The sequence below is a fragment of the Onychostruthus taczanowskii genome, unplaced genomic scaffold (assembly GCF_017590055.1).
Source record: "Onychostruthus taczanowskii isolate IOZ18803 unplaced genomic scaffold, ASM1759005v1 scaffold25, whole genome shotgun sequence".
NCBI lineage: Eukaryota > Metazoa > Chordata > Aves > Passeriformes > Passeridae > Onychostruthus > Onychostruthus taczanowskii.
Window position 1 is genome coordinate 1,960,953 of NW_024499796.1, and position 24,191 is coordinate 1,985,143.

Below are 24,191 nucleotides of genomic sequence, written 5' to 3' on the forward strand. Positions count from 1 at the left end.
TGCAGTGAGTTGACCAAGTATTTCTTCTGTGTCAGGAGCTGCCAGCTGCTAAAATATTTTTTAGAGATAAAGCCAAAAGCTGCTGTTTGTGGGAGTGTCTCAGGCCTGTCCTTGTGCAGGGCTGTCCATAAGGACCAAAGTCCCAGGGTTGTGGTGCAGTGCCCAGGAACAGGCCAGGCCAGAGTAAACTGCTCCCAAGGGAAAACGGCAGAGACTTCACCAAACCCTGCTGGAATGGCAGCACACGGGAGGAGCAGGCAGCCAGGGGACAGCCCAGGGCAGCTGTGATGAACACAGACATTGCAGAGCACGTGGGGCTGATGGGGTGCAGATTCCACAGCCTGACTGCCCCCACCCATGCCAGGAGCTGCTGGCACTGTTGCACTGCTGGGTACTATCTTCATTAGCTAAATGTGCTGCTTACTAAACAGCTGAGCTAATTAGTGTCATGCCCATGCACATTCCTCCTCTGTCACACACTCATTTCCTCACTCCCCTCAGCTCCATGAGTCCTTCCTGTGATTCTCTACCAGCATCCCATAGACCTGCTTCCTGCTTTTCCCCCTCTCTGGAAAGCAGCCCCAGTGCTGGCAGTGCTCAGGGCTGCCAGGACACAGCAGATCCCAGGATCAGCTCCTCTGGAAGAGCATTTGGTATTAAACATCTGGATTAGAGCCCTGGGTGGGCAGTTGCTCTGTCCAGTGGTTATTGCTCTGCTTTGGAAGGATGATTGTATGGGTGTGACCTTTATCCTGGAACTCTTCACAGGCACCAGGAGAGGCTGAGGGAGCTGGAAAGGGGCTCAGCCTGGAGAAAAGGAGGCTCAGGGGGGCCTTGTGGCTCTGCACAGCTCCTGACAGGAGGGGACAGCCGGGGGGTCGGGCTCTGCTCCCAGGGAATCAGTGAAAGGATAAGGAAGAATGGCCTCAAGTTGCACCAGGGGAGCTTCAGATCAGAGCTATGAAGATGGCTTTTTGCTGAAGGAGTGGTCAGGCATTGGAATGAGTCACCCAGGGAGGTGTTGGAGTCAGCAGCTCTGGAAGTGTTCATCTGGATGTGGCAGCTGGGGACGTGGTTTGGGGTGATGGTGCTGGGTTCATGGCTGGACTCAGTGGTCCTGAAGGTCTCTCCCAACCCTGGTGATTCTGTCAGTCTGTGACTGCCTCCTGTCCCTTCTGCACAGCCCTGGAAGCAGCAGCTTGGCAAGGGTGATGCCTCAAGGTTTAGCTTTTCTATTTTTCAGATTCTGTGCTGCTTCAGTGTGTGGGTCTGGGCTTCATATTATGGGATGGTGAGCTCTGCACAGAGCAGGGAGACAAAACAATTCCTGCTCTAGCTGGGGACCAAGGACAAATGATCCAAATCTCAGTCACAAGAGCACAAACAATGTGGGCTGAAGAGAGAAAAACAAGGATGGGACTGCATGGGCTAAAGCTGGAATTGGACAATGAACTGCAATCTGCAAATGGAGCAGAGCTGATCCAGGGAGAGACCCCGTGAGCGCTCGTGCATTTTGGGACCATTTTGGTTCATCTTGGGTGCAGCCCTGGCTGGGCTCTTGTGCTGCCCAAGGTGGATCCACTGAGGCCTTTTAATCAATCCCTGCTTTATTCTTTAGCTCCATCTACTCTCTGCTCTAGGGCAGCGTGCACAAGGCATCAAGGGGAGGTGTGGCAGTGTCACCCTCCTGTCCCACAGGGCTCTCATGGAGCCTTCAGGCTCTGCAGCCCCTCAGGGCTGTGCTCATGGGCAGGTTTCTGCCTGGACTCTGGTGCTGTTCAGAAGCTGCTGTTGCTCATCCTGTGCTGCTGCTGCTGTGGGTTGGGTTGAATCTGTTCTGTTCATGCTTGGTTGGTAGGTGGTGGAGCTGCTCCTTCTGTAAACAGCACAGCTGCTGCTGACTTTTGTTGGAGAGGCTGGGAGTTCGTGGGATGCAGAAACCAGAGGATCTGGTCTGTTCCTTTTGCATCCATTTATGGGTTTTGAATATTTGCTTTCTGTTCCAGTAGTGCTTTAGGAAGGTACCAGCTGCATCAAGCCAGGTGTTTCAGCCACACCTTCAGGCAGAGAAGCCCCAGGCCTCCTGTCTCCCACATCCTGTGGAAAACACTGGAGCCTGTGCTAGGGACTGCTCATGGCTCTTGGTTTTTGCATGGAGTCCCCTCTGATCACAGAATCATTAAGGTTGGAAAAGACCTCCAAGTTCATCTGTTCCAAGCTCACTCCAGTCCAGGCTGTTTGAGCAGTGATGAGTGGCCCTGAGAAGCTCTGGGATGGAGTTATTTGCCATCAGTGTGCTGAACATCCTGCTGGGGAGAGAGACACTGCTTTGACCACAGGAGTTCTTAAACGAAGGGGTTCCTGCTGGTTTTTGGGAGGAACATGCACCCCTTGCACATCCTTCTCTAACTTTGGGCCTGGAAAATCAGGGACCTGTTAATATCTTTGAACAGCCTTGGAAAGGAAATGAGTTATAGGAATAGGCTTTAAAGGAGCATTAAACCAACGATTTTTAATTTGGTTGTGGTATTTTATTTCATGGAATTATAAACCTGCAGTGGCTGTCCCTGGGCACAGGGCCTCTCTGAGCAGAATTGTTCAGCTGTTCTCAGCTGCTGCTGCCTGCTGGGCCTTTCCACAGCAATTTCTCTCCCTCTTTGGCCACCTTTCTATCCTTCAGGCCTCCAAGGAGTGGGTGATTTCCAGTAGTGGAGCAGTGAGGGCAAACAGGACGCTCCCAGTTGGGAACTACAGCCAAAAATCCCTGGTCACAGAGCGCAGGGATCCTCTCCAGGTTCATGATTCCTGGCTCTCCTCCTCCCCAGCCTGGGAGTTAAGTGCTGCCTTGAGCCCTGGGGGATTGGAGGCAGTTGTTTAACACTTGGAATATGCCTGAGGGCTTCAGGAATGCTGTGAGAGCAACTGCTGGCTATGGAAGTTCTGTTGATGCTGCAAAGAATATTTATTCATGTGGTGAATCCTTTCCTTGAAAAAATCACTGTTTCATTGCAGGCTGGGAACACTTACATACCAAAATCACAGAAACACAGACTGGGGTGGGTTGGGAGGGTCCTTAAATTCCATCTCTGCCATGGGCAGGGTCACCTTCCACTGTTCCAGACTGCTCCCAACCCTGGCCTTGGACACTTGAAAAGCTGCTGTGCTGCTGCTTCTTCCTCACATCCTCTCTCAGTCCCTCCACTCTGTGTCTCCTACTTTGACTGAGGCAGCTCAGGGCAGGAAGTGTTGAACCTTGACAGTCCAGGACTGTTTAAAATGGAGAGGTGGGAGCACCAGTGCTGTGGGGACTCCTGCAACAAGGGGGTTTGCATCAAACCCAGACCTCTCTGGCTGTGTGGTCCTCAGCAAGCCCAGGCCAAGCAGCACCTGCCTCATTCTCCTTGGAGAACCTGCCTGTCATCTGCCTGTCACCTGGTTTTACAACAGGGTGGCTGTAGCTGGGACCACAGCTCACATTTGTCCTGGTTCAGGAGGGATTTAGAAGGGATCCAGGGATCCTACCAGGTTAGGTTAGGCTTAAGACTTTTAAACCAAAACTTTTGAAGTTGTGTAACTTGTAATTGCTAAAAATATCCTGGGAAATACATGAGGGGCAGACAGAAATGTTTTGTTTTGGGGTGTGAGCAGCACGAGCACTGCAGTGGTTGTGGGACAGCCTGAGTCTGACCAGGAACTCCAGGAGACTTGGATTCATGTGTTGATCTTGGCTAACAGAGAGATTTGCAAAAGGAAACTTAGTCCTCAGGAAAAAATACATTGATTTTTAATATTAAAGTGGTTTTAATGTCATTAATGTAATTTTAATATTATTTAAGTGTTGCTCTGAAGAGGTGGAGTTTGGAGCCAGATTTTCCCTGCTGGAAGTTAACAGAGCTCAGTTTGGTGCCTTGGAGCTGGCCAGCACTGTGGCTGTGGCTGCCCATCTGTGGCTGGGCTGCTGTTTGGGTGTTTTTGTCTCCCCAAAAAGAGGTGTTTGAACCTGTGATCTCTCATCCCTGCCTGTCCCTGTGCCCACAGGTACGTTGGGGAGCTGATCTCCGACTCCGAGGCCGATGTCCGTGAGGAGGACTCCTACCTCTTCGACCTGGACAACAAGGTACACAAACCCAGGTCCTGACTCCTCAAAAGAGCCCAGAGAATTATTGTCTCCATCTTGATGTGCAGTGAAATCCTGCAGAGAGCACAATTGCTGTGCTTTAGTGGAAATCTGGTTGAGGTGAGAGTTTGGGCTGGTTAAAAGTGCAGCAGAACCAACATGTGCTGCCCACACTACTTTAGAGCAAGATGCTGTTCTGTCAAACCCCTTGGAGCATCCTGAGGTCAGTTGTCCAGGTTTTGGTACTCCCAGCCTGGCACCTGTGTGATTGGCAGCTCTCTGAGTTCTTCATGAAGTGATGGTGAGCTGAAGGATTAAAAAAACCCCACAAACCCTGTTCACTCAGAAAGGATCCATCAGGCAACCTGGCAGGGGCTTGTTCTGCTGTTTGTTCCCTCTGTGAGGGCTCTCAGGGCAGAAATTTTCATTTGCAAAGTACAATCTTAAAGTTTTAAGCAAGGGCATGACTTCAGACTCCCCCTGGGAAAGGAGAAGTGAGAAAAGGTGAGCTGGGGACTCGCAGGAGTGGGGAGGCTTCCAAGGAAGCCTGTAAAACACTCTGTGCCTTGTTTCTGTCATCAGCTTCTGACAAAGAAGCTTTGCTTTATTTTTTGTCCTCTTATTTTTTAAAGCAACACGCATTTCAAGAGCTGAGAAAAGATAAATAATGAGTCTGGTGTGCAAACAGGGGGTCAGACTGTAATTAAGAAGTTGAAAAGGACTTTAGCCTGGTTTATCAGCAAGAGCCCAGCTGGGCCCTGCCCTGCCTCTTGCTTAGCCCTGACTGGCAGCCCTGAGGGAGAACCTCTGTGCTGGCTCCTGGGAATCCCTCAGGGAAGCAGGAAGGGAGACCAAAGTGGAACATCTGGAGAAAAGCAGGCACCAAATCATTGGGGGATGGTTAAAGCTGCCCATCAGGCTGGGCAGAGAAGGGCAGGGCAGAGCCAGCAGGTTTTGTGTTCTCCAGAGTGATGGGGCCTTGCAAGGATGTGAATCCCAGCCCTGGGGGACCTCGAGGTCCTGGTGTGTCTCAGAGGAATGGCTGGAATTGACTTGTGCTGTGGTGGGAGTGGTTGGGCTGTCATCTCTGTTGTCTGGGCTGTCATCTCTGTTACCTGGGCTGTCATTTCTGTTACCTGGGCTGTCATTTCTGTTACCTGGGCTGTCATTTCTGTTGTCCCTGTCCCTTGAGCTGTTGTTCTCAGCCTCCTGTGAGGTGATCCTGGAGTGTCCACCTGGGCTGTCATTTCTGTTACCTGGGCTGTCATCTCTGTTGTCTCGGTTTTGGTTTCTGTTGTCCCTGTCCCTTGAGCTGTTGTTCTCAGCCTCCTGTGAGGTGATCCTGGAGTGTCCCAGCTCCTGCTGTCGATGTGGGGGCTGTCATCCTGCCCACCATGGCATTTCTGTGGATGAAATTGAGGAGTGAAATCACTGATTTAGGAAACCAGAGTTGGTGACACTGTGTGGGCTCCAGGCCTGTTGGGGTGATGCCTCCCCCAGTTCTGGGAATGTTTTCCTGGGCTCCTGCACCCCTGAGTGTGATGTGGCACAGCTCATCCATTAACAACCCGAGGTGCTTGTCCAAAAGGGACTTGGAGCACCACTAATGGATCCTTTTGCTTTTGGCCTCTTTGCAACTGAAATTAGCTTCTGTAATTAAAGCCTCTGCTTTGCACAGTCATTCTCTGCTGGAATAAAAAAGCCCTGAGGGGGGTTCTTTTATTTTCAAGGAAAACAAAGTATTACTGCTCTCTGGGCTCTCTGGAAAGGGAATTTTTGTGTTCTCACTTTCACTCTTATCTGCAAAACCCTGTGTTTTCTCAAGGCTCTGGCTTTGTGTTTCCAAGCTGTCGTGTTCAATTAGAGGACAGAACAGATGCCTGTTCCCCTATCCAGGGGCTGGTACCTGTAAGGTGTCTGCACTGAACATCAATCTCATTGTGCCAAACCGGTGCTTGGACTGGGAGAAGTGGTGTGCCAGGGTGTTAAAACCCATCTCTTGGGGTGTGCGGGGTCAGAGTGCTGTGCAGTAAACTCTGGTTTCAGGGTGCTGTTGAATATAGAAGTCTGTGTGTGTGTTTTCAGTCCTTTCAAACCCACATGAGTGCCCTGCCCTGGCTGCTCCTGGAGCTGTGTGCAGTGTTAGTGCAGAGACCAACAGCCTGCTCATTCATTTAAGCCAATAAACCCCAAGCCCAGCGTGCCCTAACGAGCTCTGCCCCGTTTCTCCCCAGGATGGAGAGGTTTACTGCATCGATGCCCGTTTCTATGGCAACATCAGCCGCTTCATCAACCACCTGTGCGAGCCCAACCTCATCCCGGTGCGGGTGTTCATGTCCCACCAGGACCTGCGCTTCCCCCGCATCGCCTTCTTCAGCACCAGGCACATAGAGGCTGGAGAGGAGATCGGGTACGTGCCCCCCCTGCCACTGCCGGGGACACCGCGAGCTCGCCGCTCCCCGGCTGCCTCACTCCACCCCTTTGCTCCAGGGCTTTGTCCCCAGGGTCCCTCGGGATCCCCCTGAAGTTTGCAAAGCTCCAGGACCAACCTGGCTGTGTCCACTCATAGCCCTGAGCCCCCTGCCCTGGGCTGAGCCCAGCGTGGGCAGCAGGGCAGGGGGATTGTGCCCCTGTGCCCTGGGCTCAGGTGAGACCCCACCTGCAGAGCTGCCCCAGCCCTGGCCCAGCACAGGGAGGAGCTGGAGCTGCTGGAGAGATCCAGAGGAGGCCACAAAGCTGCCCCCAGGGCTAGGGCCCTGCTGGGAGTGCTCACCTGCGGAGGAGAAGGCTCCAGGGAGAGCTCAGAGCCCCTTCCAGGGCCTAAAGGGGTCCAGGAGAGCTGGAGAGGGACTGGGGACAAGGAATGGAGGGACAGGACACAGGGAATGGCTCCCACTGCCAGAGGGCAGGGATGGATTTGTTAGATAAAGGAAGAAGTCTTCTACAATGAGGGCAGTGAGGCCCTGGCACAGGGTGCCCAGAGCAGCTGTGGCTGCCCCTGGGTCCCTGGAGCTGTCCAAGGCCAGGCTGGACTGGGCTCTAATGCAAGGTGTCCCTGCCCATGGAATAGGACCATCTTTGAGGCTGCTCCAACCCAAACCATCCCAGGGTTCTCTTTAGCTGTGGCAGCCCCAGTGTCTCGCTCACTGACCCCTCCCGTGTCTCTCTTGCAGCTTCGACTACGGGGACAGGTTCTGGGACATCAAAGGCAAATTCTTCAGCTGTCAGTGTGGTTCACCCAAGTGCAAACACTCGAGCTCGGCGCTGGCCCAGCGGCAGGCGAGCACCTCGGCCCAGGACACGCAGGAGAACGGGCTCCCCGACACCAGCTCCACCTCCGCCGCCGGCCCCTTCTGAGACTGCCTCCTCCCATCCCCAGACGTTCACATACTGTCGCAATTTCCATTGAAAGAGAAAGAAGAGAGAGGAAAAAAATGACACAAAACCACACATAAAATTTAAAAAAAAACCCGAAAAAAAAACCCCCGAAAACCCCCGCTCAAGGAAAGGCAAGGCTTTGTGACACTTAGGGCTGTGCCACCGACTGTTACTTGAGGAAGGAGTGAAAGCAAATCCCGCCTCCGTGATGTTGTTCTCCCCTCCCTGCTCCTGGAAAGCTGCTGGGTTTCACAGCTGTGTATGCAGGGGTGGCTCTTGCATTTTTTTTTTTTGCCACCCGAGCTGTCCTGGCCTCCCCTCTGAACGTGCTGAGTGTTGTCAGAGGCAGGGAGAGCTGCCCGTCCTCGGAATGTCGCTGTGTCCTGGAGCCCTCCCGCCCACTCACCTCCAGTTCAGCCACAAGAAACTCTGGATACTTGATGGGACTTGTTTCTGGGAGGGAGCTGCTCTGGGTTTGCTTGGCACAGCCCCGGGGCAGGTTGTGCTGGTTGGTTTTTTGTTGGTTTGGTTGGTTTTTTGGTTGGTTGGTTGGTTTTTTGTTTTTGTCTTTTTTTTTTTTTATATATGAATGAATAATTCCTCCCCCATCTCGCAGGACGTTGTGGTGGGGCCCTACAAATACCCTCAATTCTCTCCAAACCCCACGGCTTTTTTCTCATCTGATGAGAAGAATCCCAGAATCTCTGCAGCCCCTGTGATCCCTGGCTCTCTCCCTGCTGGATTTTCTCCGTTCAGACCAGCTCTGCTCCACGCCCTGCTCCTGTCTCAGTGTTGGGTTCCTCCGTGAAGGAATTCCCCTCACCCCATCCCACCAATGGTTTTAGAGAGAGAAGGCTGAAGAGGATTTTACAAGACACTAATTCCTAAAGAAAACCAGTTTCCCCCCCCCTTTTTTTAAAGATAAAGTGAATGATATATATATTATAGAGGACCTGGACTGGCTGGGGTGGACAGACGTGTCACGGTGAGGAGATCCCAGATGCCACCAGCTCGTCTGTTCCCATCCCTTTGCTCCACGCTGGGCACCTTGGATTGATTTTTAAGCCACACGCTATGAGGTTTCAATAAACTGATTTATTTTTTACCATTATTGAAACATTGGGGACAAGCATTAAAAACATGAGAAAAAAAAAAAAAAGCTTAAAAAAAAAACCCACAAAAAACAACAAAACCCACAAAAAAACCAAAAAAACCAAAACGACAACAAAAAGAAACCACAAAACAAAACGGTGCTGATTCTGGTGTGATTTTTGCTCACCACGTGAATATAAACTTATCAATTGTATAAAAAGAACAAAGTGATTTTAGTATAAAAATGCAGGAAAAAAACAAAACTTTTTTTAAATTGTTAGTATTGTAGTGTGAATAAATTTGCCATCACCTTTTGTGTGGTGGCTGGGCAGGTCATTATCTTAAATTTTTTTTTTTTGCAGATATCTTTAAATACTGTAATTAGGGCAGTAACAAGTTTTTTTTTTTTTTCATATATCTTTAAATACTGTAATTAGGGCAGTAACAAGTTTTTTTTTTTTTTTGCATATATCTTTAAATACTGTAATTAGTGCAGTAACAAGTTTTTTTTTTTTGTTCATCTCTTCTAGAACATTCATAATGCCATCATGTTTATTATTATTATTTTTTTTTCTGTTAATGTTTTTGACAGTTTTAAAGGGGCAGCCTTTTGGCTCTGATCATTTTCTTGTTCTGTTTTCAATGAAATCAATAAAAAAAAGAAAAAAAAGTGCTTTAAAAGGAGTTTGGCTTTTTTTTGTCTGCTTTGGGGGAGGGATAGCTCAGGGTGGGGCTGAACTGCTCCTTGGTGGGCTTGAAAATGAAGAAAGCAACAAAAACCCCCCATTCCTGCAAAGAAAAGTAGCCTGAGTGATTGCTTGCTGTTTATTCTGGGGGTTTGGCATTGCTTTTTTTTTTTTTAAATTTTGTCATTAAAAGTTTGGGAGCCTGAATTCTAGTCCTAGATGGGCAGCACTGAAATTTGGGGATCCTGGGATGTCTCCCCACCTCCTGCCAGGGGGGAAATAAAATAAAATTAAATCAAAAATAGCAAGGAAGGAGGTGAGGGGAGAATCTGCCTGGAGCAATCCCTGGGGATGTTCCCAGCATGGAGCTCGGGGGGGTTGGCTCTGCCAGGGCTGGGTTTGGGGGGGCTGTGGCTGAGCAGAGCCCTCCCTGGCACCAGGGAGAGAACAGCTCTGAGGCACTGCCAGCCAAAATCCATGGGAATATACCTAAAGGTTAATGTGTCCCTAAAGGGTTAAGCTATTCCTAAGGGGTTAAGATATTCCTAAAGGGTTTTAAATATTCCTAAAGTGTTAAAATATTCCTAAAGGCCCTGCCCGGTGCCAGCCAGGATGGAGGGATATGGAGGGACCTCGTCCCCCTCCCAAACTGGGCAGGTGGTGAGTAAATTGTGGTGTCTGTGTGTTGGGTTGGTTGGGTGAGAAATGATGGATTTTGCTCCTGGAATTGTGTAAGATTCCCCCCCAGAGGTGTGGGGACATGAAGGCCCCCAGAGGCACCTGGGGACCCTCAAGGACACCCCTGTCCCCTCACAGCTCCAGCCCGTTTAACCATGGGTTAGTTACAATAATATGGCTCAATATTACATAATTAAACATTGTCATTAAAAGCATGTGCTTTAATTGAAGAGGAGAAGTGGAAAATCCCCAGAGAAATCAGATTTCTGGGCCTCATTTCCCCAAAGTCAGCATTTCCCTGAGGTGGGGGTGGGAAGGTTTTGGGGTCACACGAGGGGGGTCCTGGTAGGAGTCACACACAGCCCCAGTGACCCCCAGCACTTTTGGGGGATTCCTTTGCTTTTCTGTGCAAATAAGTGCAAATAATTAAATAAACACAGTTTGTATCCCAGCACTTTCCCAGCATTAAGGACGAGCTGGCAAGGGGGTGTTTATTTTAACAGGCATTTTTGCAATGCCAGCAGGCCCCAGCTCAGGGACAGGGGAGGCCAAAAATCCCCCCCAAAAAAATCTGCTGTGGATTGGAGGGGTCAGGAGCCAGGAAATGTGGGCAAAGCCACCTCAGGCACTCTGCTGACCCCACTCACTGGTGGCAGTGGCTTGTTGGGACACCTCATTTAAAGGATGCCCCAGTTTTAATGTGAGTATTTTACCCTGGAACAAGATTAATTTCACGTGAATATTTTGCCCTGACTGCCCCGTGCTCAGCCTGGCTGCAGCCCCAGTTTTACTTTTGCTTGAAGGAGATTTCTTCCCTTTTAACACGTTGGCAGCACCTGCTGCAGGCTCTGGGGCAGCAGGACTCCCTTTGCTCGTGGCTCCAGACTTTGCTTTTCCTTTGGAGCTGCCTCCCCTTGGCTCTGCTGAAGATGCAAAGATCCTTCCATCACTCCTTGGCTTTTTCCCGGGGATTTTGGCATCTCTGGGGTGTCCCCATGGTCATGCAGCTGTCCCAGGGAGTGGCACCATGGCTGGATGCTGGATCTGGGTGGGATGTGGGGGAATCCCACAGCATCCCCCACTCATCCCTGTGGCTGCAGGGAGGGTTCCAGGGCAAACCCCTCATTCCAGAGGGCTGGAGGAGAAGCCACTCTCTTTCCTTCTCTGTGGGACATCCCTGCTCCTTTCCTTCCCCATGGGACATCCCTGCTCCTCTCCTTCTCCATGGGACATCCCTGCTCCTTCCCTTCCCCGTGGGACATTCCTGCTCCTTTCCTTCCCCATGGGACATCCCTGCTCCCTTTCTTCTCCCACCAAACTCCCCCAGTGGAGGTCAGGGACCCCGAGGCCAAGGTGGGGCCCCACGGGTCTGAGCTGCAGGATGGGGTGTGAGGGCCCTTTTTGGGGTTCTGCCCCCCTCACAGCTCGGGGGCACTGAGGGCTGGGGTCACTCCCTGCAGGATGGCAGCTGATGGTTTGGGGCCGTGCTGGGCTCAGGCTGTACCTGCACCCCAGCAGAGCAGCACACGGGGGCTGTCCCCTGCTCCCTGAGGGTCTCCTGCTCCAGGGCTCCCAGGGATGGGACATGGAGGGGTCAGAGCCAGCTCTCTGGGGTCACAGGGCACTGCAAACCCTCTGCACAGCCAGCTCAGGAGTTGTCCTGGCTCGTGCTGGACAGGGGGTGTTAGAAAAGCACCCGAAGGCCTGGGCTGACCTGGGCAAGCAAAGCCATAAAATTATCCTGGATACTGGAGATAATCTGGCTTCTCTTTAGAGAGTCCTTCCCTCTCTTTGTGCTGCTGTGACCTCCTCTGATGAGGAAATATGAGCGAGGCTGATGGTTATCCTGCAGCCCAGGTAAGAGTTATAAAATCCCTATAAATGTGGAATTTCACCCCACGTCTCATTTCTGATCCTTTGCCAGAGCTGGAAGAAATATTACTTTATCTCCCTGCTAGCACAGAATATTCCCTTGTCTGCTGAAGGAGCTCCCTTATCACCCTTTTAATTTCCTTTCTGCTGCTCCAAGCAGGATGAAAAGCCTCTGCTGCTGTCACTGGAGGAAGGGCAAGGCCTCGATGTCCTGGCTGTGAGAGAGAGAAGCAGCCTGAAGTTCAAGTTTGAGGCTGCAGGAGGGATGGCAGTGATGAGGGGACAGGAGCTGGTGCCAGGGGAGGTCAGGCTCAGCGTCCCTGTCCCTTCCTCAGGGTCAGAAATGGCCTGAATGCCCAGAAAAAGCAAATATTGCTGCGTGCTGCCTGTGGAAAAGTGTGCTTCACCTGGGAAGGGGAGGTTGCACAAGCCCAGCCCCACACCTGTGTTTTTGCTCCTCTAAGCCTTTTAATCTCTGTTTAACCACTGTGAGAGTCATTAAAGAGGGCTCAGCCCCCCAGGATGGGGTTGAGGATCTGCTGGGGCTCCCTCTTTGCTGGTGGCACTGGGGACACACTCGGGGTCTTGCTGGAGGTCCCTGCGTGCCACAGGAGGGGACAGCTCCCAGCCAGGCAGTGGCACCTGGGTCACCTCTCAGCATCGAGGGACCCAGCAGCCCCCACAGCACGGAAATGCCCCCGGGCACGTTTTTAATCCATAAGTGCTCTCCAGCCCTCTGGGATGGGTGGGGGTGTGCAAGGAAGGAAGTTCAGGCACGAGGGGTGTCCCCAGCACTTTGCACCCTGATCAGGCCCAGCAAGGTGGGGTTTGTGAAGCAGCTCCTCTCCCTCCTTGCTCCTGGAGGGATCAAGGTCCCGGTTCTGCCCCAGGGCTGCCAGTGGAGCCTCCAGAGCCTGGTGTTGAGCTGGGATTAAATTCCCCATTACACAGTGTCCCGGCTGCCCTGCTGGGAGCAGGGCCTTGGCAAAGCCAGGCTTTGTTTAAACACCGGGAGCTCTGCACTCCACCAAGGATGACAAGAGATTACATTAGGCAGGGCTGGTGTTTAACAGGAGCCATTGCCAGCTCTGCTGCTGCAGGTCTGTGACCCTGCAGGAACAGACAGCGCTGCACACGTGGATCCCCCTGCCCCTGCCAGAGGGGTTTGCAAAAGCACAAAATTCCTCAGAGCCCAGCAGAGCCTTGGGATGAGTTAAGGTCCAGGAGGTGGCAGGGAGCTGTGGGCATGGCAAATGTCGCATTCTGCATTTGGGATGCTTTTCCCTTCCCCAAGGAAAGGGGGCACAGGGGAAGTGCCAGCCCTGATCCTCTTTTCAGGCCAATTTACCCCATTTCCAGCCCATCCTCCAGGCCATAAACTCCCAGTGCTGGGGGCTGGGCCCTGACCCGGGCTCTGCTGTGTGAACAAAGGCTTGGGGAGATGCTCTGTAACCAAATAAGCTGGAGCAGAGGTAAAATGAGGATATGTGGTGTTGATCAGATAGAAAACAAAACGATTTTGGGGCTGGAATTTTTCCCTTCTGAGGGTTTGCTTTTTGCTCTGTGCTCATCCCTTGGGAGCCCGGGAATGTGGAGCCCACTGTGAGGAGGATGGAAAGCACCTGGATGTGGAGAGCTTCCCCTCTGGAGGAGCCTCCATCTGTGTGCTCAGAATGAGGCTGATTTAAATGGTGATTTATTTGTCTGCAACGTGCAATAAGCTCGGAAAAAAACCCTCAGCAATCCTGGTTTGAAAAGCAAGAAATCACTGAGGTTTCTCTCCCTCCTTTCAGAAGACACAGAGGCAATGAAACAGCAGTGATGGGTGAATAATAAAACCCCTCTGTGGAGCTCACTGGTGCTAGATAAAATATAAATCCCCACTGATGCAGGGCTCAGGGTGAGCAGAAAATATTCTACCTGAGCAACAGCAATTAGTGCACTTGGCTTTGCCTTTGTTGTGCTCTGTAAATACAATTCTGAGCAGCAAATAAGCAGATAAGCTTTACCCAGATATAATAAGACAAATATCTTTTTCTCCTGCCTCTGCTGGGAAGAGAATTTCTCTCTGGTTGTGCAGCTGTTGGGGGAAAATAGCTGGAATAAATTGCTTGGGAGTTTGTGAGCAGCAAACATGGCCTGCACCATTAGCAAAGTGACTTTATAAATGAATAAAAGGGGAATGGGGAGAATATTCTTATTTAGATTGTGAAAGTCCCTTCAACATAGGCTTGAGCTGGAGGAAGCTGAGGAACTTCTGTGGCATTTTGTTCTCCTGATGCCTGAGCCTCCCTCCTGCTGCAGGGAGCTGCTTTTCTGCCCTGGTATTGAGAGGAATGAGGGATTTGTCTTTACAAACCAGCTGTGGGTCTGCTGATACATAAATAGCACTGAGAGATAAAAGAAACAATGGGAAGGATTTCACTGATTGATGAACGGAATAAGATATTTGCTTTTACAAATGAACTTTAGGTTTGCTGAAAAATTAAATTGGACATTGAAAGATGAAAGAAACAATGGGGAAAACCCCTAAATTCCATAAGAATTAAAAGGGAGGGTTATACATTAGAGGGAAATCTTTGGTATCAGGTGTATTGGAAATCTGAACCTCTCTGAACCATTCCCTCAGCCAATGGGGAAAGAGAGAAGGGAAATGTGGCAGGGAAATTGGGATAAAAAGGAGGCTGCATCCTCCAAAAATTGGAGAGAGCCCAAGGGAATGCCCCATGGCCTCTCCCTGTATTGGAGTAAAGTCAAAGGACTCCTCTGTCTCCTTTTTGGACATGAACCCCTGATGTTTGTGGATTAATTTTCCTGACAGTGCAAACCCCCGGAGCTCTGTGGGGAGCAGGACCGGTCAGGAATTGCTGGGATGCTGGAGCCGCCCGGGCTGGGGAAGGAGCGGGATCTGGTGCTCAGGCCAGAGCCCAGAGTGTGCGCAGGGACCGGGGGAACGCCAGAATTATGGATTTTAGTGGGAGGCAAAACCGAATTCAGGCAGCTTGGTGCTGGTGCAGGCTGTGCCCCAGCTCTCCCCGCCCTTCCTTTGGGTGTGAATTTGAGCTTGGGCTCAAACAGTGTTAAATTGCTCACTGTGAGACAGGATGTGCCCTGCCCTGCCCTGCCCTGCCCTGCCCGGGGCTGGCTGGGGTCTGTGGTGGATCAGCAATTCCCTCCCTGGCTCCTCACTCACCCCCAGGAAGGTCTGGGATGTTTTAAGTGTTCTTGGAGACTCTAATTAGTGCCGTGTATCTTCCTAGCCACCCTCTCTACACAGCCTGTCTCAGTGGCTGGGAGATCTTCCTCTGCCTCAGTTTCACTAGAGAAATAATATAAATATAAATATAAATATAAATATAAATATAAATATAAATATAAATATAAATATATCTAAATATAAACACAAATATCTAAACTATAAATATATAAATACCTAATTCTAAATCTAAATTGAAATATAGATATTAAATCTAAATCTAAATATAAGTTCCCCACAGGTTGTGCGGTGCTTTGAGCTTCTGGCTTTGAAACTCTCACCAAATCATTAACAATTAATGAGGTGCTGGGTTCTGGACATGCTTGGGAGAGGAGAACTTCCCTACCACACATGGAGACAGTAGAAAATCATGGATTTGGGAGGCACACTTGGAAACATATGGGGGGAGATAAAGAGCAAGCCTGGTTTAATATCAGTTTGTGAGAGGACCAAGCTGCTGCTGTAAAACTACCTTGGAAGACATCCTCGATTGTTTCAACAGATATTTCTTTTCAGTTGATATTTTTATGGAAGTGCTGTTGTACTGAGGGAAAGGAACACCAGATTAGCTGTGAACTTCCCATCCTTGTGTCTCTGTGCAGTGAATCTGCTGCTGAAGGGGCTCCTAAACCCAGGGGCTGGCTGGGCTTTAGGGCTCTGGTGTACCTGGGATGGACCTGGATGGACCTGGGTGTACCTGGGATGGACCTGGATGGACCTGGGATGGACCTGGATGGACCTGGATGGACCTGGGATGGACCTGGATGGACCTGGGTGGACCTGGGATGGACCTGGGTGGACCTGGGATGCTCAATGCCCTCCCAGCTGCTGTGCTGGGCCCTCCTGCACCACAGGGCCCCCAGTTCAGCTCCCCTGGGGCAGGACCTCCAGAAGTGCTGTCAGAGGTGAGCCATCTCCTCAAACAGCATCCTCTGCCTCGGGACCTGATGTTTGCAGCGTTTCTCTGTGCAAAGCTTTGCCTTTAAGCATCTGGAGCACCTCACAATGAGGGTTGTGTCCACACCCCTGGGAGGTGACAGCCCCTGTGGCTGGCATTGCACCTCAGCTCTTTGCCAACCCTGTGCTGTTGCAGGAGGGGGCTGTTTGCTGCCTCTGTGTTTGTCCTCTGAGTGGAAACATGTCCTGAGGGAAAAATCTGCCATGGTCTGGGTGGTGTCTGGAGCTCAAGGTCTACTGACCTAAGCAAAATCTGCTTTTCCCAGTTATTTGCAAGGCTTCCATAATTCTTCACAAATTGTGTGCACAAAAAAAAGCCACACAAGGACTGTGTGGGTTGGTTAAGCTTTGGGGGGCTCAGGCTGGAGCTCAGGGCAAGGTTCTTCCCCCAGAGGGTGCTGGCACTGCCCAGGCTCCCCAGGGAATGGGCACGGCCCCGAGGCTGCCAGAGCTCCAGGAGCCTTTGGACAGCGCTGCCAGGGATGCCCAGGGTGGGCTTGCTGGGGGGTCTGGGTAGGGACAGGGGCTGGATTTGATGATCCTGATGGATTCCTTCCAGCCCAGGGTAATCTGTGGTTCTGCCAGCTCAGATTTTCCTGGATGTGCAGTGGGAAGGGAGGTGCAGCTGCCCGGGGAGCTCCTGGTGCTGATCCTCCCCCAGCTGAGCTCCCTGGGTGATCCCATCTCACCCCAGAGCCCTGCACTGAGGGAAACTCCCCCTGCCACTCCTGGCTGCTGAGGGTGCTGGGCAGAGCATGGGGACACAAAAGGGGTCCCTGGGAGCCCCCTGCCACACCCCAGCTGAAACATTTCCCTGGACCAACAGTTTTGCTGCATATTGGATTCTGTTAAAGGAATTCAATTTAGAGAACACCACGCCAGGCAGAGGAGGAGGAGAAGGGTAAGACATTATGGCTAAATAATTCCAATTAACCATTCCAGACCTTTCTGGCTAATTCAGTTGGAGTAAGTGTTGCCTGGTGTAGGGATCTGCAGGGCTGAGATCCTCCCACAGCTCCAGGGAATGTCTGGGGTGCTGAGGGCTCGACTGGACCTGAGGAGAGTCTGGTTTGATGTGATTGAGCTTTACTTCTTGAAACAGAACAGAGAAGGAAGAATCTGGACTGTGAAGCAGAGCTCGGGTGCCTCTCCTGCAGCCACTTCCCTTGGCACATAAAATGATTTCCAGGCTAATTCCTAAATCAGTGTAAACATCAAAGCAGTGCCTGGAACAGGGCAAATGATCCAGCTCAGCTCTGCTGTGGAAAAACAGCCCAGATCCCAAAGTGAAGCTTTACCAAAAGGCTGGAGATCAGCCCTGTGCTTTAAAGCTAGACATTTGTGGTAGAGAAACTTAATTTCACTCTTCAGGTTATTGATTATTCTTCTTTGACTTTCCAAGTAGTTGCCCCTGGTATTGAGACCAACAAGTGCCAGGCTTGCTTTCTCCAGCTGCATTTCAGGGCAATGCCCAGATTTGGATGCCAGGAATATTTACTCATCACTGAGTGCTAAAAATTCCTGAGATTTCAGCTCAAAATCAAAGGAAGCTAAGCACTTGGAGGTTTGGGAAGTGCTTTGCAGCTCTGACCAGCCTGTCTGTGTTTTATGCTCCCCAAATCTCTGCCAGAATCACAGAATGTCCTGAGCTGGAAGGGACCACAAGGATCATCAAAGTCCAGCTCACGGTCCTGCACAGAGCAGCTCCACAAATCCATCCATGTTCCTGCAGGGAACATCTTCCCTGAGCTTCTAAACCATCCTCATACCTTCAGTCCCCTCCTGTGACATCCCAAAAAAGTGACAAAGATTCAAAAATTGTTGTGGGTTTGTTTTTCTTCCTCTCCCCCAAATGTTTTAATAGCTCCCCATGCCTCTTGTCTGAAAACATCTTCCCTCTTGTTTTCCTTCCTGGTTGAAAATCTTAATTTTGATTATGAATCCTTTGGGTCACAGCCCCCATGTCTGTGTAAGATCATGAGGTTTATGGTCACTGATTCAAAAACCTCTGAGGGTAAAATCCCAAATCTTCTGGTGCTTTTGGTTTTCAGCATCATGGAAAACACTCGTTTTCTGCTTGATTTATCATCTTCCCCTCTTTTCCATTTTTCTGTGTTTTCCTTCTCTAATTTGATATTTCTCTCTCCCCTCTCCCTTCTGAGGCTTCTCCCCTCTCTGGGTCTGTGGGGAGAAACACAAAAATCTTGGATTTTCTCTGAGCAGCAAAGGCAGCTCCCACCCAGGGTGACCCAGCCCGGAGCAGCTCAGGCTCTGCTGGGGCTCGGGGCTTAAAAACAAATTGTTGCTGCTGTTTGACAGCAAAAAAAGATCAGCAAGTGCCATTAGCTTGGGGGTTTTGCTGTTCTGAGACCTCCAGCTCCCCACACGTGAGGGAATACAGAACTTGGGTTTCTTTAAGGGTTCTGCAGAGGCTTTTTTCCCTCTTTGCAAAGTAGCTGAGCTCTTGATGTTGGTTCATGAATCTTCGCTCTGCTGGAGAGATGCAGGTCTGGAAGCTGTCAAGGAGCCTCTTTTATGAGCACTTGAAAGCAAAAAAAAAAAAAATAAAGAAATGGGTGCTTGAAGAGTAGATGGGACTAATGAAGCTTTTTTATCTTGGCAATTTGTGTCTACACAGAGTGGGGGCAAGGGGAATCCTACAGAGTGTTGCAAACCCATGTAGGGCAAGGCAGTTAATAGGATGAAAATGAAATCAATATCCAGGGCTTAATTAAGAAGCTGTTTTTACAATTCACAGCCCAGGAAAAAGCCCCCCCACCCAGATCAGGGGTGCCAAACACTTGCTGGATTGCAGCCTCACATGGGCTGTGTCCTGCAGGTCCCTGAGAGCCCAAGGGGCTTGGCAAAGGTTATTTTTGGCTTCTCCTTCAGGAAATAACAAGAGGAGAAGACAACAAGGGAAGAAACGAGGATGCAGCCCAATGGTTCTCCAGCTATGGCTTCAAACTGAAAGAGAGTAAATTCAGCTGGGTGTGAGAAAAAAATCCTTCCCTGGGAGGTGGGCAGGCCCTGGCACAGGGTGCCCAGAGCAGCTGTGGCTGCCCCTGGATCCCTGGCAGTGCCCAAGGCCAGGCTGGACAGGGCTGGGAGCAGCCTGGGACAGTGGAAGGTGTCCCTGCCATGGCAGGGGAATTTTAAGGATGAAATTTAAGGATGAATTTTAAGTTCTCTTCCATTCCAAAGCACTCTGTGATTCTATGATCCCGTGATATTTTGGGGTCCCAAACCCCAATCACTTCCTGAACAGGGACTTGTAGAGCCAAGGTGGGATGAGAGGGAACAACACGTGGGGAGGACTGAACTCTTTTGCTTTCATGCCACTTGCAGAGCCAGCCTGATGTGTTTATTTCTCAGTGAAGTGAGAAATGCAGCTGTTCCCAAGAACTAATCCTTTCATAAACTTCTGAAATAGGAACAGTACAGACCCACTAAAGAGAAATATTCTAAACAGTGACTGGGCTGCTCAGATATTGGCTGTTACTGAATGTTTCAGGACTAGAGCAAGGAACCAATTTCTGATTACAATACTGATGTGTTGTTGTTGTTATTGCTGTTCTGGTTACCTATAAAATGAACAAGGCAGTTGGAAATGTTCAGAACTGGAGGGATGAGGACACAGGCAGTGTGAGCATGGGCTGGACCTGCTGTTTGCAGGGGAAGCTGCTGGAGCTGGCAGTAAATGGAAGAGCAGAACTGCTCACAAATATCCTGCAGGGCTGTCCCCCATCCCAGCATGGGGGTGACACCTCAGTGTGGGTAAAATGGTCACGTTCCTCTCAGATTTCCTCTTCCCAGGCAGGGTAAATCAGTCTTGGGGATGTTTGCTGGATTATATAGGATTGGTTTCACTGGTGACCGCCCCAGTCTGTGCCCTCTGCTGCTGCTGGGATTCAATTCACTCTGCTCCCAGCTCTCCCTGCTTTTGGGAACCACCTTTCCTGCAAGGTGAGCTGCTCCCTGGACAGCAGAATCAGCCTGTGTGGCTCTGGCTGCCTGTTCCGTGCTGTGTTCCCTTTTCCTGCCCTGCTTGTGCCGTGTCCAGTGGGGCTCATCTGGGCTGTGTGCCCCCAAATCCTGCCTGAGGGGCCCTTTGGGAGCAGGGAGTGATCCTGGCAGCTTTGGGAGCACAAGGATGGTCTATTCCCCTTTGTCCCCTCTCAGCTCAGCCCCCAAACCAAGGGGGACTTGCCAGGGGTGTTCTGAGGACACTGCCACGACCTTGCTGCCCATGCAGGAGGTGCCACCAGCTTTGCTCAGCTCACCAAGTCCTGCTGCAGCAGGGGCTCCCATGGCTCTGAACTCTGTCCTTGTTACTCTAAATTGTAAAGAACTCACTCTGCTCCCACCAAACCCTTCTGGTGATCGACTGACCCCTTCTCCTGGTGGTTTTGGCCTTCATTCCTCACTGGACAAATGACCCACGGGGTGCTGGCAGTGCTGGGAGCTGAGCTGACCACTCAGCTCCCTGGCACCAATTCTCATTTCCATTCCATCCCTCTCATTCTTCCATTCCAGGAGAGGATGTCAAGTGCATTCTGAAATCCCCGTTCCCTGGCAGGGAAGCTGTCCCTCCCCTGAAGAACTGGGAGCTGTAATTACTGTGTTTAACTGGCAGAGATGCCAGTGCTGCAAATCCTGGCTGTACATCTGGATTTCTCCAAGGAACAGCAAACACCCTCACTCGACAGGAGGGAGAGGCAAAAATCCAACCTGAGGAGAGGAGCATGCAAAGCTCGCTGAAGGAATGTTTGATCTGAGGATCACAGAGGTTTCTTGGGTCTTCAGAAAACATCAGACACTGGGCTTGAAAGGCAGAGTGAAAGTGCCCGTGCTGGATGGGCTCCTGCCCAGCCACCCTCCCCAGCTGGGCCAGCAGCACCAGCTCTCCCTGGGTTTTTCAGGTTTCTTCCTCCAGGAAAAATCCAAGTCCAGCAGACTGAGATGGGGAAACTGCCAAGGAGAGAGACAGAGTCTGTGGGTGTAGCATTCACATTCTCTGGACAAAGAGAGACATAATTCTCTCTCTCAAGTTTTTTCCTAGAGAAACACAGAGAGAAAACAATTTTTATTTCTGCTTGTTACTCCTAGTGTTTTATAGATGTAAAATGTGTTAAAAAAATTGTTTACCTAAAAAAATTCAGTCATTAAATTCTAGTAGAAATTATTTATGTTAATTACCCTATCAAGTCCAAACTGTGTAGACTGCCTACAGTCACAAGGTTTTCAGTTAGTAGTAAATATAATATAATATAATATAATATAATATAATATAATATAATATAATATAATTAATATAGTATAATATCTCTCTTTAATATAGTTATAATGTAATATAGTATAGTTTTAATAAAACAAGTGTTCAGCATTCTAAATCAATAGAATCAGATGGCAATAATTTGCCAGACACTGGAGTTGCCTTGTTTTTCAATATCTGGGGTTTGGAATTTTTTTTTTTTAGGTCAGATCATAATGGGGTTTTTTGTTATTTTAAGACCATGGAGAGTTTCTGTGATTGGAGAAAACCAAGTGATGGCACAGGAGAAATAATCTAATAGAAGTTGCTTTGTAATAGAAATAATAATGCAAGCATGGGCTTGAATTGAACCTTTAAAAATGCATGTGACCTCCCTTTGGAATCCCACAGGTTTTCTGAATTACATTCATTTTTGTCTTGCAAAACCTGCAGTCAGATGTAAAAAGCCTTGGAGCTCCAGGACTTGGGTGCCTCTTGCTGAGATGCTTGTGGGAATCCCACAGGGCTGCAAACACTTCCTAAAGCTTTTCCTCCATTTGTAAAGATGGAAATGCTTTAGGGCCATTGACAGAGTGTTTGTGCAGTGGGTTTAGTGCTTGTGAAAAACTGCCAGATCCCTTCAAGGCCCCTCTCGGACCACTGGGCTCCACTTGCTGCCAAAGCTGAGACAAGAAAATGGCCCTCCTGGTCCTAAGTCTGCTTTCTTTCATTTATTTATTCTTTTTAACCCCTCTTCTTGCCAGTTCTTGTGCTGTGAAATTGTTAGCTGTGGTTTCTTTCTCTAATTTCCCATTTTCTGGCATTGCTGGGCCTCTCCTGCAGCACTCCCTGCAAAAACCTTGCTCAGCTCTGCTGCATTTGGGTGGTTTTTCCCTCCCTTTGGGGCCAGCCTGTGCAGTTGAGGCACAGGCAGCTGTGCCTAGTGAGGTTGGAAACATCAATTCTTCAGCCATCTGAAGAAATAAATGTTTGGTGGTGGTGTGTGCTCTGTTTGCTGATTAAAATTATTTTCTCAGCAATAGAAGCTCTCACTGTCTCCTCTGATGTGAGGAGGAATAATTAAGTCCTCTCAGTAATGCAGATAAATAATGCCTTTGGAGAGTCCTGAGTGCATCATAAATCAGCAGCTGTGCTCCTGAGGTGCCACCTCCTCGTGTCCTGGTGCTGGGTGGTGGCAGCAGGCTCTGCTCACCCGCTGGCCCCTAATGCCACCTGTGATGGCCCTGCCTGAAGGCTCTGGTGGTGCCCCGGGGTGCCAGGGCCTGCTTGGCACCCAGCAGGGTTTTATGGAAGCTGTTCATGAGGATTTGGGGCTGCCCCTCCTCCAAACAGCCCTGTCATGGGGGGTGCTGCCAGCGCTCCATCAGCTCCGAGGGGAAGCCTGGCAGAATCCAGGCTATGAACACATAAATGCACATTTACATATATACAGTTTTATACAGATATAAAATTAAATATATTACTAGTATTATGTATTAATATATGTAATATTATTTATTTTATACACGTGCATGTGTAAATAGCAGCATTTCAGGTTTTTTCTTTAGTTTTGTTGTTTGAACTTTGGGAGCCCAGACTGAGCATGTACTGGGTATAAGGGAAGAGAGAAGTGCCTAACAAAGTGATTATCTGGGGAAATATGAAGACAGGTGCAACTTTACCACCAACTACCCAGCAGGGCATGGCTGTGTGTTCTGAACTGTTCTTATAGTGCTTATTTATTTGAATCTTAGTTTATTTGCTCTCTGCTCGAGGTTGTTCTCAGGTGTTCTGGGTCAGAGGAGGAGATGAACAGGTGCCTCTGTTTCAGAGCATCAGGAGCTCCTAGCAGGGTGCACCGTGGTGGAAGGGAAGTGCCTCATCCCTGACTGTCCCTGGCTGTGAGGCTGTGACTGATTCTCCTGGCGTGGGGAAGGCTTGGCTGCTCCAGGCATGAACAGAGGCGGGGGTTTAGAGGTGGAGGAAAAATTTCTGCTGGAAACTCGGTGTGCAGATTTGGGTGGGTATGTTCAGATGTCTCCCCTGCCCAGCTGCTGCCTAAATTTCGGGCGCTCTCAAGACTTGAAGGCACGAAATTTCCACCAGAAGTCTTCCTCCGGGAGGAGGAGCTCAGGTGGGCAGTGGGTGCCCTGCTCCTGCTCCTGCCTCTCCGGGGACCGGGGGGAATGGGCAGAAAGGGAGCAAATCCCTCTATGAACAGCCGGAGGAGCCGCGTGTGGCCGTGCCCAGCGTGGCAGAGCTGGCAGCTCCTCCCTCCAGCGCCACTCCCGGGGCTGTGTCCGGCTCCCGCTGGAGCCAGAGCCGTGCTGGCAGCAGGGATGCCCCCGGGGCCCCGAGGAGCCGCTGTCCCCCGGCTGGGGGGACACCTCCGCTGGCGATTTCCTTTGCAAATAATTAGGCGTTCAAAGCCTAAGGCAGAAAGCTGCCTCGTTGACGAGGCCGCCCTGCTGGGTGCCAGGGTGAGCGCGGGCAGAGCCGCAGGTGACAGTCAGGGTGGCACCGAGGGAAGCCAGCCCCGGCCGTGGCTGTGGGAGGGTGGCACCCCCAGCCCCTGCCCCCCTGCCCCGCCTGGGGTGAGCGCAGTTTCAGTTCTGCCCGTGCCGGAGCAGAGGGCGCTGGAGCCCCAGAAAACTCCCGAGGATGCGGCTCCAGAGCGGCTCCAGAGCCAGCGGGTCCCGGCGCTGCCGCCGCTGCCAGGGCTGCGGGGGGGATGCTGCGGGGTGCAGGCGCTCCTTCAGCTGGGACAGGGATGGCAGTGCTCCCCCCTCGCCAGGGCTGGTGCTCAGGGCCGTCCCTGTCGCAGGGGTGCCCGTCTCGGCGTGCTGGGGCCGGGCAGGGGCGAGGCGGAGGTTGGGGGGTGATGATTTTCCTCCGAGGTAT

The 24,191-nt window shown here is 50.7% G+C and overlaps 1 protein-coding gene across 13 annotated transcripts in view; it reads left to right on the top strand.

Moving 5' to 3' along the window:
• The window catches only part of EHMT1 (euchromatic histone lysine methyltransferase 1), a 119,239-nt gene extending 110,244 nt beyond the window's left edge, over window positions 1-8,995 (top strand). For all 13 annotated transcript variants that reach the window (XM_041406644.1, XM_041406648.1, XM_041406646.1 and 10 more), the window contains 3 exons: window positions 4,039-4,117; window positions 6,352-6,527; window positions 7,291-8,995. In XM_041406644.1, coding sequence (XP_041262578.1) covers window positions 4,039-4,117; window positions 6,352-6,527; window positions 7,291-7,474 — 439 coding nt within the window. In that variant the 3' untranslated portion in view covers window positions 7,475-8,995. The remainder of the gene's footprint in view (window positions 1-4,038; window positions 4,118-6,351; window positions 6,528-7,290) is intronic.
• The last annotated feature ends 15,196 nt before the right edge of the window (window positions 8,996-24,191 follow it).